Source organism: Metopolophium dirhodum, chromosome 3 (assembly GCF_019925205.1).
Source record: "Metopolophium dirhodum isolate CAU chromosome 3, ASM1992520v1, whole genome shotgun sequence".
NCBI classification, from domain to species: domain Eukaryota; kingdom Metazoa; phylum Arthropoda; class Insecta; order Hemiptera; family Aphididae; genus Metopolophium; species Metopolophium dirhodum.
The window spans coordinates 27,441,311-27,456,838 of record NC_083562.1 but is presented as its reverse complement, the minus strand read 5'-3'; the positions used below and the strand labels follow the sequence as shown (position 1 = coordinate 27,456,838).

Below are 15,528 nucleotides of genomic sequence, written 5' to 3'. Positions count from 1 at the left end.
CCTTTTCAACGTTTCAAACGTTGGCGTTTGTTCTACAAAACGTTTTCCGCTAGAATTTCCTCTAACAACTTTTTTTTTAATTTGTCAGCCGTAATTTATTGAATGTTCCTTCTTAACGCCTTACCGCTATTTAATTTTACTTTGGGGCACTTGACCTTGGATCACACAACATATAACTTATGTCATCCTGCAGACTTGTCTCTATAACTAGTGGCACATTGAGTTATACATTTAACATCATAATCATCAAAAACATCATACTCATCATTATTATTTATTAAAATACACTTTAACGTGTATAGGTTTAATAAGTACCTATTGCACATACAAAGTTTGAAAAAATTTTAACTCGATTAAATTTTGTCGTGAAAATAACAGTACCTAATATAATATATACGTAAGAACTAATAAGTGTTATAGAGATTTTTTTTTAAATGTTATTTTCTCCCCTCTTTGTCACGGCCGGCGGCGTTTACTATATCTTTCTTCGGCGGTCGTGCGACGTTTCGGCCAATTTATATTGATCGGCCCACGCGAGTGTTTTCGCTCTAGTTCAAAGCGTTAAAAAAGTTTAAAAAAACCGTCGTCGCCGCCGCCGCCGTGCGTTGGCAACCGAAGGGCACGCGATGATTTTATTTTCGTACTCGGTCTCGGGCTCGAACAAATGGACCGCCAATTTCCAACGTATATAAATCTCCGTATACGTTCGGAAAACCAAGCCAAACCAATCGCACGTTTTATTGAATTACTGCACCGCTCGATGACGACTATAATAATATAGTATAAAAAAAAAATGAAAAATCCGTCGCATTCGTTTATTGTTTTTTTATTTATTATCAATATATATTGGTTTTTGTACAATTTTAAAATTCCACCTCCGGAACTCATGATGCATATCACGCGCATATTATACTGTATGTAGTATACCGTATCATGTATGATAACTCACAGGTTAAACTAGAGGGGATTAGGGAGTTCAGCCCGCTTCCAATATTGCAAATAGCCCCACGGTTTTATGTGGGTGATCACACAATTATAATAATATGTCAGTAATAATGATTATAACTACTGATCAAACAGAATCGGTATCTGTAGAGCTATCTACCAGATTTAGTACGTTAGTCGAACAAAAAAATATTTAAAATATTTTTTATTTCATCTATAATAATTTAAAATAGATAAATATCTTTAAGTTTAGTCATTTATTCGTATATTTAAAAAAAAAAAACGGCATACTTAACTGATTTGTTTCAAAAACGTGGAATTGAAGAATATAATATATCCTGTCAAGTGCCAATCCTCACAAAAAAGGCAGCTACCAAGCCAAAGAATTACGAAATAAACGAGCACGTGTGTTACAACGCGCACACGTTTCCCATCACCACTATATAAGTGTACGCGCTTATTCCCATTTATCCGTGTCGGATAAATCTTATCGTCCATAATTATTCGTTTGGGATGACATACCTTTCCGGTATGATCGTACAATGTGTATTTGTTATGTGCCTAACCAAAAATGATTATTATCAAAACAATATTAATTTCTCGCAGTCGTCGCCGTCGCACGTGTGACTGTGCGTATAGTACCAGATTGTGGTCCACCGTATTATCTGAGGTTCGTTCAAGTAATAAAAGTGGCTTCGAAGACAAACCACATATTTTATTACAATATATTATTATCATTGCAGGTCTCATAAAAGAATGTATCCGAACGCGAAATGTAATGGTTTCTAATGCCGCCGCACGATCGCTATTTAGTGGTTAAATCGTTTCAAGTTTGAAAGTAAGTCCATGTAGATATGCAGTGGCCAGTGGTTGGAAGTAGCGCACTACTTTTTCGAGGTGCGTCACACAGCACACTTTTATACACAAATTTGAATTCCAAAATTGTTCAGTATAATATATTAATATGCATCTACTTTAAATTGTTCGATTTTGTACACCACTCTCTCAAATACGTGAAAACATGGGCTGGGATAACGCAGCTATTTTTTTGAACAATTACGCGTGTATAGTGTTCTGCTTTGATCCGGCGATAGAATTTATTAGCAAGAGTGAACTTCAATTTAAAAAATAGCGCACAATGCACATACTTCGAACGCAATATTCTTCACAAGTATTTACTCCTTAAAACTAATAAGATAGTTCTATTTCATCTTAAACTAAAAAAAAAATAAGATTCATTCTAAATTTAAAACATTTTTTTTTTACTCGTGCCAACAAATAAAATAGGTAGGTGATTAAATGTCGCATTTTGCACGACTCGAGTTTCAAAAATGGTAATTTATGTTTTCTAGTGGATACAGATTTTGTTTGTGGTTTTCTTTTCTAGAGCCCATACATAGCTATTATTTTCCTAACTAAAAACATTATGAACCGGCCAAGATTTGCGAATACAAATTCGAAGTTACAATGATTGTTGTAAGTTGTACTTAATGAACTTTTTGTTTTTATACAACGTACCGATAAGCGGGATCGCCGTACATCGAAAGTTGTGACTATTCCAACCACACTGTATAATAGGCTGTACATTAATTGCTGTCGGTTTTCTATCGTTTGCAATATAATATAACATATTACTTACATATTATATTAAAATAACAATATCGTGGCCGTTCGCGTCTTGATAATCAATATGTGCGCTGCATGTTGTACATACATAAATACTGTCATTAAAAATAATACGTGGAGCCCTAAATTAATGAATTTACTATGGACGGGTAGGTCATTATTATTATATGCGTGTAGAGCATCGGCATCTATATAATATTATAAGGAAGTACCTACCTGATATTCATAGGTACAGTGTACGTAGGTATATACAATATCGTATATATTATATACTGTTTAAACGCGCGTACCATGTTATAATAACAGCTCAAATCCGTATAATAATAATACATTATTTATTATGTTATCATAAAAGAAAATCCCTTAGTAATTAATTAGACGACTAATTTGATATTTAAAACACAAAACGTCTTTGTAATATTATACTCATTACTTAGCGTAGACATTTTAAATATTTCAGTGACTCGGATAGCAGCGTAGACATTCATTCTTTTGCGCGTGAATTTTAGTTTATGCGTTTTACATATTTTTAACTCACTATTATAGTCATTACCACATATTATAGTTACATACCAATGTAAGGTTATTATCACCGTCGTGTGGACAGTAAGTTTTGAGTATTGATTATGTATAAGATCATTCATAAATATTTGTTTCCGTTTCCAAACTATTGTTTCAATATTTGCAATAGTTATCGTTTTTGACGTTACATATCCGGTTCGTTTAAATCCTGCTTGATCTTATGCATGGACCCCTTTTTGCCCGACTATACCGTACTGTACAAATACACAGTGACCAAAGTATATTAGTTGTTGTCGAGGACCTTAAAAAAATGTATACATAATAGTGCAGAACACACAATATTGAAAGAACTACTGTATACTATACGCAAAATACGTTTATAAAATAATAACAATTACAGATTAAAAACTAAACAAACTATAGGTATATGAGGAAGTATAGAGATCAAAACCTTGATTTAGATTTCAAAAACTTCCAATATACATTTAAAAGAAAAAACTTAATGTTAAAACGTATATACCAATATTCTAAAGAATGAAAAGAGTTAGTGGTTGCGGTAGAGTGTATATAAAAAAAAAATGTGGAGATGAGCGATATTATAACGCCACGAGATGCCGCGAGAAGTAAACATATAAACATATTCGATACTTCTATTATATAATATTATGCGCACTATAACAGATTTTCGATAATAATGTTCATATATTATTATACGCGTGTACCTATACACGATTTTTTTTAATGGTTGTTTCCATGCATGTTGGAAAATCGAATAATGCGCCGCACGGAAAGTATGCAGTGAATGAATAGGACCAGACGTGGGTGTAGTTTATAAAGAACACTATTTTCGGAGGTAGTAGGCAGGTATATATAGAATTATGATTGAGTAATAGTTGTCAAAATAATGATGCCGAAAAGAAAATAGACACACACACACACACACACACACACACACATACCCGCGTATGGTATCTAGTAAACTCCATGCACATGTAAGAGTAATAGTGACTTCCGCCCTTAAGAATAACCCTAGAACTTAGTTTTTAATACCAAAACATTAAAAAAAAATTGTTTCATATGATTCTGAATTAAAATATTAATATTTTAAGTATAAAATTGTAGACATTTAAGCAGCATTGTAGCCTCTGGTACCTTATGAACTCCAACTTTGTGGACTCCAGTACCGGAGGTCACAACGATTACAGAGCAATAGTAATATTTTAAATTTCGCTTTCACTCATTAACACGTTGACTGCGTACTGACGCCAATATTGACGTCATGATGATCAATCAGCAACGAGGAAACACATTTAAAATAAATTGTTAATTATTCCCAACATGTGGCTGAATGTTATATTATATTTATTTAGCGTGGATTTAACTCATGTTTGAATTATGTATACATACTAATCGTTAAAAACACTTATTATTTTTTTTAGAAGACTTGTTTTACTTTTATGATACCTACGCACTGGGTGAAAACTGCAAAAAGACATACCTACACAGTCAACGTGTTAAGTATTTGAACACATAATTTTCCTTGTGACAAAAACACATCATTTGTGACTTCCGGTGACGGAGTTTTCAGTGTCACTCTTTAGATTATTACAAAAAAACGTATAGAGCAGGCAGCAGCATAGAAGACTATGTGTAAAATTCAAAGTAATTTGTGGACTCCAGTACCGGAGGACACAACGAGTTTAGTGCGATTGTAATATTTAAATTTTACTTTAACACTATATACCTATACTTATATAATATGTACTTATAAAAAATTAAGAAGCATTATACACTCCGGTACCTTATGGACTCCAAATAGCTAAAACATTAGGTTTTAAACCTACATTGTTACATCTGAAGTCAACAAAAATATTATACTGACCTACCTACCTAACATATCTAGTGTACACAAATATAATATAAATATAAAGTTTGTCAGACTTTGTCTAATATATGCCAATTTTATGAACTAATAATTATTTGCATTTCATGAAAATAAAATACTGACATATAATGACTTAGTGTTTTTGTAATAGTGGAGAATGGGCCATGGGCGCAACTAGGGGGGGGGGGGGCTTGGGAGTGCTTAGCACTCCCAAAATCAAAATTAGCACTCCCAAATTTTCTGTACCGATTTTTTACAATATCGGTAACAGTAACACTTCTGATTTTATAAATAATAATTAATTGACTGGTAAAATTGGTAAATTATCAAAATATTGTTTTTCTAATTTATTTTAACCTCTAATGGTCAATGGAAACATCAAATACGTTTATTAATTTGGGTTTATTACCTATTAAAATGTACCGTGTACACAATACGTAGAATCAATAGGTTTTATTTTAATACATTTTTCCTAGATTCCCGACCAACGCTCAACAACCGCCGTTAATTTTATCGTCAATATTATAATGGCAGAAGTATGTACTATATTGTATATATCTGATATCGTCGCACCTTGCCACCGCTCCGTTAATAAGTTTGATGAGGAGGGAGTGAAGAGTGTACTGTAGGCATAATACAATAAATTAATAATAGAATCCAATTTAATACGACGTTATCGAATACGGATTTATTTATTTACCTACGTCTTGTAAGCAATAGGTATTTCCATTTGGGTACAGTAATACGGGCCCGTCATTCCCCACTATAAATGTCTATAATAATATTGTTTTATTTGATTTTGATTTTACTCTCTTGTTAGTTAGTTGGTAGGTACTTGATGATAAAAATATAGTCACCACATTATAGTTATTTTACATTTGGCTGCGTGTTGCATGTATATTTTATACAAAATACAAATATACAATGTACACTTGCACAATGCACATCGTGGTTTAGCGGACCTGCCACATTTTAGATCAACTGAGTTAACGATTGACGATTGTACGTATAACATACTACATTGTCGTATTTATGTTCTGATTCTTGAACTTCTTGAATTTAAATAAAAATGTTTAGTATTTTTAATAAAAATAAAACAAATTCTCGTGTCACCACTAAAAATCCTACTTTGACGAATGACCAACTTCTAGATGAAGATAATATTGATGATCCCATTAATCCATCGATCAATAAAATAAATGTAGTTGAACACAACTGCAATGATTTGGGAAACATAGAAACTGGACCTATACGCCCCATACTAACAGTAAGTGGATTTACTATTTGTGCTTATTATGATTTATTTTTAAAGTACCTAAGCATAGATTTATTATTATAATATTATATGCTTAATATTTTAAACATCCATATTTTAAGAAATTACACTTGTTTATTTTATTTGACACATTTTTTTTTTCAATTTGATGTTTAGAAAAGGTAGTAAATTATTGTGTATAATAATTTTATAGGTATCAAATATTAATTTTCTTTTTTTTTATTTCAGGCATATCCAAAAACAAAATTTGGTTCTCAGTTTAGGTCATTCAGCAGTGAATATTTCAATACATATAAGTGGCTTGAATACAGTATTATGTGCGATGCAACATTTTGTTATGCTTGTCGGATGTTTGGTAATAAAAATATGGAAGATACTTGGACAACAATAGGATTTAATACCTGGCATAAAGTAAGTTTAAATAATTAATTTGAATAGATTTAATACTTCAAAATGCTCAACTTGTGAGTTAGATTGTCTAGGGAAGTCGGAAATTAAAATTGTGCATACATAAATAAATAAAGATTTATTTGATTTTGAAAATTAAATTGTATACTTACTGTGTTATTTTATATAGCTTTCAGAAAGATTGAAGAAACATAATACTTCTAAGAGCCATTTGACATTTGTTTCAAAACTGGCTCTTAGTATATTAGCTAAAAAGTCTGGAAGTGTACTATCACAACTGTCTGCTGTACATCAAGAAGAAATTAAGCAAAATCGAAACTATATCTGCCATATTATAGATATAGTTTTATACCTCAGTAAACAAGGAATGGCATTTCGAGGCCATTGTGAAAAAACTACTTCACTTAATCAAGGTAATTTTTAAAAATAATATTATATTAGCCTTTTTTTGAATACAATAAAATAAAATATAGAATTAAGTTTTGAGCTTAGCAAAATAAACATTAGCTTACAGTATAGGATTAATTTTTTTTCTGGGTTTCAACTTTAGATTTATATTTACTTATTATTTAACTATTTAAAAATAAAAATTAATAATTCATTTTAAGGTAATTTCAAAGAGTTATGCAACATGTATGTAAAATCAGTACCTGGATTTCAAAATATGCATAACCGGCATGTTAATTATACTAGTTGGAAAATCCAGGATGAAATTATTCAATTATGCGCCGATGAAGTTAATGAAATTATTGTAAATGAGGTTTCTTCTGTTGGATTTTTTGCTCTGATGTGTGATGAAGCAAGGTAATTAATATAGTCTTGCATGTAGGATTAATATTTAATATTCATATATTTTTAGTAAAAACTTAATATGGGCAATACAGGTGATCTCAAAGACTAAGATTGATAAGTAACTGTTTCATCGTACAGCTGATTTCTTATTGTATGAAATCCTAAAATTATTGTTCCCGCCATATTATGTTAACAACTGATAACACCATTTTTTTAATTTCCTTTTTAGTTTTTAAGAAATTTGCATTGTTACAACTTACATATTTATTATTTTGCTTTTCGAAAAAAAATGATGTCAAGTGTTTATTTCAACTTATTAAGTTAGTTATTAACCCGTTTTATGATAAATGTTATGTAGTTTAAAATGCTTGCAGTTACACTTACAAAACGCTTTGTTAGTTAATTTATTGAGATACATGTACGATACCCAATTAAAAATTATTTATATTCGGCCAATACCAGTCAAAAGTGAAACTACATAGGTGACATTTAAAATTACAAGTTTACTCTAAAAGGTATTTGTTTATTCTTTGGTTATTTCTGAAATAAAATGTCTTATTAATTTTAAAATATTTTGTTTAGGTATTTGTTAATATAATATTATAATTTAAAAACAACCATTTGCAGTTTTTTTTAAAAATTAAAATAAATTATAAAAAATAATTTTAAAAATCTCAAAGTTAAATATGTTGTATTTTATAAGTTCATAAATCAATATTGAATATTGACTTTAGTTTCCGAGTTATATATGGTAAGATATAATAATTTTCCCTTATGTGACCACCATGCACGCTCCTCTCTCCACTACATTTTATGATTTCTACAATATTATTAAAGGTTTTAATATATTATTTAATTACCATTTAATTTAATATAACTTCACTGTTTCCTTTATTCAACAAAATAATATGAAATTTTATTTTAATGTTTTTTTTATAATATTTGCCACTTGAAATTTGATTTTCTTCCAATCTCTGTTTTTGAGAATAGGCTCATTTTTAATTGCTAGTAAGCAATCGTGCTGTTGAGGAATTTTTCGGAGTGCAATAAATTTTCCAAGTGATCGTTTGATTGCATTTATTTCAGCCATGGTCCATTTTATATAATCCCCTCTTTTTTTGGATTTTTTAGCAACTACTGTGATTGAGTTTTCTGTCTCACTGATGTTCATTCGAACATGGTTTTCAAACAAGTCACCTATAAAAGTGAAAACAAATAGTATTAATAATTTTGTTTTATAAATAAATGATACAAGTTAAAACCAATAACTTATGTAAATAAAACCTTACTATTTTCAATTGTATCATCTTCTTTTTCATCATCTTCTTTTTCATCTGATGAACTTTCATTTAAATCATTTGGAATTATAATGTCATCAAATTCGTCTAGTGTTTTTCCCTTGAGTTCGTTAATTTTACCTGATTCTGCAGCAAGCAATATTTTACTGACACGGCTAAGTTGCAAAGTATTGTCCGGAAGTCTATAATACTCATTGTGAATTGCCAAGTCATGACCCATAAAATTAGCCAATTGTTCACGATCATTAGTTGTTAGATTTAATAATTGTGTTATTGTCGCAACATGTTTTCTTAGTTTTGTGGAAGTTAATAATTGTGGTTGAGCTGCTCCACATTTAATAGCTGCACTTCTCAGGCAATCTGACCCCCTATACACTCCTACAGCAGTGTATGGTATAGCAAAAAGATTTTTATTTTGTTCAAAAATATGTACAGAAGCTCTCATATCCAACATTAAATCCAAAGATTTTTTCATGTCTGGAGTTAACAAAACAGGTACTCCTCTGCCTCTTTTACCTCTTATTTCAAACCTTATAAAACTATTAGATAGTTTTGACTCAACTTCAGTGAGAGATTTCAAAATTTCTTCCTGCATTTTTTTTTTGTCTCTATTTAAATAATCTGTTATTTGTATTCTTTCTACTTCACCTGATCTTCGTCTGTTTAGTAGTATTATTTGGGTTAATAAAGTTTTACAAAATAATTTATATGTCTCTTGGTTAATTTCTTTTTGTTCATCAACGAGATGAGTTACATTTTTTATTTGGTTTAACAAATAATTGTGTAGTACTGTAATATCTTTAGCATCTGGGAGGTTTATAGTTTTATTGAATTTTTTTTTTGAAAGGTCCTGACAGGCGTTAGATGAAATTGAAAATTTCCATTCTTTTTGAAATACTGTAACAAAATTTTTTATTTTATTTATTTTATCTTGAGAAGAGCCTTGAATAATTGATTGGCATTCTATGATATCGGCACATTGCAGAATTGTATGTCCTAATTTCAGAGCTATAGATGGGTGAATGTAAGAGTTTTCAGTTTCATTGTAACCACTTATTTCTTTTGCAGCATTGACAATTGTTTTAAAATATTGGGGTACTAAAAAATCTTCTAAGTTTTTTAGTTCTGGAACTAATGTTCTTAATATCAATAAAAGTTTACTGATTTGTCTCATGCGTTGTGATATATACGTTTTTAGGTGTTGTTCACGATGATTTTTTAGTAATCTAGCTCCAAATGCACATATCAGTTTATCGTTTTGAGCTGTAAAAGATATATTGTCATATTTCATATGAATAAAAACTTCAGCAGTTAATTGCTTGAAATCATCTGTATCTTGTAACAGCATAGCGCATTGAGACTGTACATTTCTTCTTTTTGTAACTTCATTATTTTGTGATTCGTCGTTAAATTTACATTTATTAGAGTGCCGAAAAATAATTTTTTTCTTAAAAAACTTTAAACAGAATTTACACGGTAAATAGTCATTGACAGCCACTTTTTCAGAAGATGTAGGTCGTCTACCAACTATAAGTGAACCCTTTTTTTTTTCTAATATCGTTTTATTATAGTGAAAGTTTCCTTTATTTTTCAGAAGTTCTAATTGTCTTAAGCGCTCTTTTGATTTTTTCGGCAATAATATAAAAGATCTAACTTCAGTTTCTAGTGCATGCTTGCGTTCAACATGACGTGGAAAATTGGTTTGTAGATTTTCACAAAAAATACAGTATACTCTCTTATCTTTAACATTTTTTTTATAGTTATAAGAACATTTTCTAGCTCTTTGGACATCTAATTCTATTTGATGAACAGCTACCGTATTGACTATATTTATGTTTGTATTTACTGGTGAACAAGGAGGTGAAAGTACTGTATCTAAATCATCTGAATCACTTGTTTCAAAATCCAAGTTCATTTTATCATTTGCATATGGTGTATATTCTGGACTATTGAAACAATCAGAAGATGTTGATGATTCTGACCCCACAAAATCTTCAGTATTGTTGGATGTAACAATTGTACCAATAATATTCTGTTCGACAGCCTGGCCTTAAATTAAAAAAAAATATTAAATATTAAAATGAAATATACTAAAAAAAAAGAAATAATTTGCTTACTAGTATGCATGCTTGGTTTATCCATTGACTGTTCCAAGTTAATCATTTCAAAATTTGTTGATGCATCTATTATACTAAAATCATTCTGCTCAACAGCTTGGCCTTTAATTAAATAAAAAAAATACATACGTTAAATATTAAATATAAAATTAAAGAGAAAAATTGCTTACTAGAACGCACAATTGGTTCATCCATATTGTGAAACAACAAATCAAAAATCTCACAATTTTCTGGTGCATCTATTTTATTTAAATCATTTTGATCAACAGCTTGTCCTTTAATTAAAAATAAATATATATTAATATAATAATGTTAAAATTCAATATAATAAAACTAAAGTCATAACGCTCTTACTAGAGTGCACAATTGGTTTATCCATTGACTGTTCCAAGTTAAACGTTTCACAAATTGTTGGTGCATCTACTTTACTTAAACCAGTGTGCTCAACAGCTTGGCCTTTAATTAAATAAAAAAAATACATGAGTTAATTATTAATTATAAAATTAAAGACATAATGCGCTTACTAGTATGCATGCTTGGTTTATCCATTGAATGTTCCAAGTTAAACGTTTCATAAATTGTTGGTGCATCAGTTTTACTTAAATTATTGTTCTCAACAGCTTGGCCTTTAATTAAATAAAAATATATTATTGCTAAATATTAAATATAATAAAAATAAAGAGATAAAGCACTTACTAGGATGCATGGTTGCTTCATCCATAATACCAAATATCAAATCAAAAATATCACTATTTTTTGTTGAATCAATTTTACTTAAATCGTTCTGCTCAACAACTTGGCCTTAAATAAAATAAAAAATATATTTTTGTTAAATATTAAATATAATAAAAATAAAGATATAACACTCTTACTAGAATGCATGATTGGTTTATCCATTGACTGTTCCAAGTTAAACGTTTCACAAATTATTGGTGCATCTTTTATACTTAAATCAGTGTGCTCAACATCTTGGCCTTTAATTAAATAAAAAAAATACATTAGTTAAATATAAAATTAAAGACATAATGCGCTTACTAGTATGCATGCTCGTTTTATCCATTGACTTTTCCAAGTTAATCATTTCAAAATTTGTTGATGCATCTATTTTACTAAAATCATTCTGCTCAACAGCTTGGCCTTTAATTAAATAAAAAAAATACATAAGTTAAATATTAAATATAAAATTAAAGAGAAAAACCGCTTACTGGAATGCATGATTGGTTTATCCTTTGACTGTTCCAAGTTAATCATTTCAAAATTTGTTGATGCATCTATTTTACTAAAATCATTCTGCTCAACAGCTTGGCCTTTAATTAAATAAAAAAAATACATAAGTTAAATATTAAATATAAAAATAAAGACATAATGCGCTTACTAGTATGCTTGCTTGGTTTATCCATTGAATGATCCAAGGTAAACATTTCACGATTTTTTATTGCATCAATTTTCCCACTTTTTAGATCTAAACTATGGCCTTTTTTTTTAAAAAAAATATATTTATTAAAAAAAGCAAAACTGCTGCATCGCGCCTGCACGTATAATATGTTCACGTTAGCACTTACTTGAATGCACTATTGGTTCATCTATCATATGGTTTATGCTCTTACCAGCTAAGAACCTTTGTATATTTTCTTTATCTTTAAAATTTAAATATAAAATTAAAAAGTTGTTTCTACTAACTTAATCAATAAAATTCTATTATTTTGAAATAACTATTTATCTCAGACCTAGGTATATATTAGGTAGTGGCTGCCTCGACACTTTCAAATGGTTAGGCACCTAACTGAAAAATTTTACTTTTTAATTTGGATAGATTTACTCAAGTTGATAAATTAGTACCAACTTGTAGTTAAATGTCTAACATGTGAACTGTGTAAGTAGGTGTGGTGAAGTATTTATATTTTATTAATAGATTAAATTGTATAAATAATATAAATAAAGTAAAAATTATAATAATAATTATACTGTGTTTCTACTAGTCGTATACCTAATACAGTGTATGGACTTGTGATTAACCCCAAAAAATGGTGGATAGGCATAAAACTGCAAATCATTAAAATATCTATTTTTCTTATATTTTTTTGATGACTGAAAAATTAAATATCAGTATTATATGATAAGAGTTGTATCTTTAGTATCTACCAAGATAGTTTAAAAAAGTATGTAAAATTAGGTACCATAATTAAAACAAAATTTGTATTATTTTATTCAGAGAAAGTTACCTACCTACCAATAAAATTAAATCATAATATTTTTAATTACTTAATATTTATTTAATTAGATCTATTATTTATTAAAATATTATTAAAACTCCAAACCGAAAAATTTTACGATAAGCGCATATTTAGTTTCCTAGAGATGTTCATTATAATATGTACAAATGTACAATATAATACATAGTACTTATAATCAATGCCCAATGGTATAACATAGATCAATGTGTAAATACTCTAGTACTTATTGGGTGATATATTATAATATTATATTATAGATTACCTACCTATATAGAATTAATAGTTATATATGTATATAATTTATTATTTATCATGATTAAATTGTTATATGCCCGTATGCATAATCAATTTTTGTGTCACATAAAACATATACCTAGTTTAACATATCTTATGGGACACCTAAATTTACTATGAATACGGGAAATAGTCTTATTAATATGTTTTTAACTATCAATGAAAAATGAAAAATAAATAGAAAACTTACTTCCTTTTTTTAGCACCTTAGCTAAATATGATTTTTTATTAACCCATTTCACCATATATTTTTTGCCAATCACTATTTTACATTTTATTGTTTTTGAAGGACACATATAGAAAACATTATCATCAGTGTATTGAACTGCAATCCATTCTAATTAACAAAATATAAATTATTATTTTTACTACTTTCTAAGATTTTAATTTTAATAAATTCAGTACCCTAAGTAAATACAATTTATGTAAAAAAGAATTTTAAATGTTCGTAATAGATATTCAAAAAAAAAAATCTGTAAACAGTTATTTGATTTGTTATGCAATTAGTTATTAATTTGCGTGATGAAAATGTCTTATGATATTATGAAATTTTGAAAAGTAATTACATGGATGTTTGTATACCATTGTTATAATAGCATTATTTACGTATTACCAAAAACAACGTTTTAACTATAATAATAGGAACAATTTTAAATTTTGAACCAAACCAATAATATATTTTTATATTTTTGCTAGTCTTAAAAGGAACCACTGCATTTGTATTCTCTGACTTACAAAAGCGTAACACAAAGCATTTACGTTTAGTAGTTCTCGTGGAGCTTTTTTAGTTTTAAATTTTAATATTTTAGTGAATTTATCCATTTTTAGTTTTAAAGGTAACAACATTTTATGTGGTACGGTGGGAGTATTTTTCGAAATTTTTATTAAATAGTTTTAAGTGTATACATTTTTATTATAATTTTAAAATGATCATATTTTGCTTAAAAATTTATCCGTAGAAAAAATACTTATACCAAACCACAGAAAATCTTGTTACTTTTAATTTTAATAATAATATTATTATTATATAAATGCACTCTAATATTAAAACTTTTAAATCTAACAAAGCTACATGAGATCTATTGAACGTAAAGCCGCGTAGCGTCCTCTTAAGTCTATAATTAAAAATTTATATTTCTCAATTGATGCACATTGAACACTACACACCCATGTCGATGTGGTGTTTTACGTACAATTGATTTTACTTAAAGAAAAACGCTATCGTTCTGCACCTGTAATAAATTATATTTCAACCCCCCCCCCCCCCCCCCCCCAAATAAATATTTGTAAATCCCACCTGCAAGAAAACTACTAAATCTATTTTTTGCGTTCATATAAATTCCGCCACAGATGATCAGATAAAAAAATGGGTAAATCAGAAACCTATCTGACGAGTGTAATAAGTAATAACACTAACAGTAGGTATCTATATGTCGCATTTTAATTCAATGATAAGTCATTGCATACGAATAACGATTCTGAGCGAAGCTCTATAGGTACTATAACTAAGTACCTACCTAGTAACTTACTCGTAGTATTACGGTAAGGCAAATTAATTTTTGTCGAATACATTTCATTAAAAAATGTCATTGTATGTTAAAAATATAATATTATAGGTCTTAGTAACGTTTCAAGTATGTATAGTGTATACCCACAAATAATATATTTAAATTACAGCAAAATAACTAAAGTCATGATTAAAGTTTTGGCAATATATAAAGACATAACATTACTAAAAATATCGTGACTGTAGGTATTTTTGATATTTTTTATTTATATATGAAAAACTTACGAGCAAGAGAAACCCGGTATTTAATTTTCAAGGATTTTGACGAACTTTGAACATTTTTCTATCTAAATTTACCTAGGTATATAGAAAATAAAAACTAAAAAATATCGAATACCTTTATCATATGTATATATCTCTAAAAGAGTTCAGATATTTTTAAAATGTCATCAATCATCTTTAGTAAAAATTTAAAGTACCTACCAATTCATTCTTATTTATTTTTAAATTAAAAAAAAAAAAAATTTAGTCAAACATTGATGTTGCATAAAAATTCTCGTTATACCTCATTGTAAAATCAATAATATAGGTATTCATCACTTCGCTCAGAATCTCTAGAAAAAA

The 15,528-nt window shown here is 28.7% G+C and overlaps 2 protein-coding genes across 2 annotated transcripts; one reads left to right on the top strand and one right to left on the bottom strand.

Moving 5' to 3' along the window:
- The first annotated feature begins 5,661 nt into the window (after positions 1 to 5,661).
- LOC132941785 (zinc finger MYM-type protein 1-like) lies at positions 5,662 to 8,732 on the top strand. Its single transcript, XM_061009954.1, has 5 exons — positions 5,662 to 6,245; positions 6,483 to 6,665; positions 6,832 to 7,075; positions 7,271 to 7,466; positions 7,522 to 8,732. The coding sequence occupies exons 1-5, from the start codon at positions 6,048 to 6,050 to the stop codon at positions 7,574 to 7,576; spliced, it is 876 nt and encodes a 291-aa protein (XP_060865937.1). The 5' UTR covers positions 5,662 to 6,047; the 3' UTR covers positions 7,577 to 8,732.
- Positions 8,323 to 14,615, bottom strand: LOC132940614 (uncharacterized). The gene is made up of 15 exons (XM_061008335.1): positions 13,588 to 14,615; positions 12,432 to 12,506; positions 12,245 to 12,343; positions 12,075 to 12,176; positions 11,905 to 12,006; positions 11,742 to 11,843; positions 11,566 to 11,670; positions 11,394 to 11,495; positions 11,224 to 11,325; positions 11,040 to 11,144; positions 10,870 to 10,971; positions 10,226 to 10,801; positions 8,744 to 10,135; positions 8,401 to 8,651; positions 8,323 to 8,343 (listed from the first exon to the last, which is right to left on the bottom strand). The coding sequence occupies exons 1-15, from the start codon at positions 13,691 to 13,693 to the stop codon at positions 8,323 to 8,325; spliced, it is 3,342 nt and encodes a 1,113-aa protein (XP_060864318.1). The 5' UTR covers positions 13,694 to 14,615.
- Between the last annotated feature and the right edge of the window lie 913 nt (positions 14,616 to 15,528).

Bases quoted from the DNA above. Each gene is read 5' to 3' on its own strand.
- LOC132941785 (XM_061009954.1), top strand. From the start codon at position 6,048: ATGTTTAGTATTTTTAATAAAAATAAAACAAATTCTCGTGTCACCACT. The intron at 7,076-7,270 runs GTAATTTTTAAA...ATTCATTTTAAG, and splicing joins AACTACTTCACTTAATCAAG to GTAATTTCAAAGAGTTATGC. The intron at 7,467-7,521 runs GTAATTAATATA...ATATATTTTTAG, and splicing joins CTGATGTGTGATGAAGCAAG to TAAAAACTTAATATGGGCAA.
- LOC132940614 (XM_061008335.1), bottom strand. From the start codon at position 13,693: ATGTGTCCTTCAAAAACAATAAAATGTAAAATAGTGATTGGCAAAAAA. The intron at 11,145-11,223 runs GTAAGAGCGTTA...TTTTAATTAAAG, and splicing joins TAAACCAATTGTGCACTCTA to GACAAGCTGTTGATCAAAAT. The intron at 8,344-8,400 runs GCAAATATTATA...TGTTGAATAAAG, and splicing joins AGAAAATCAAATTTCAAGTG to GAAACAGTGAAGTTATATTA.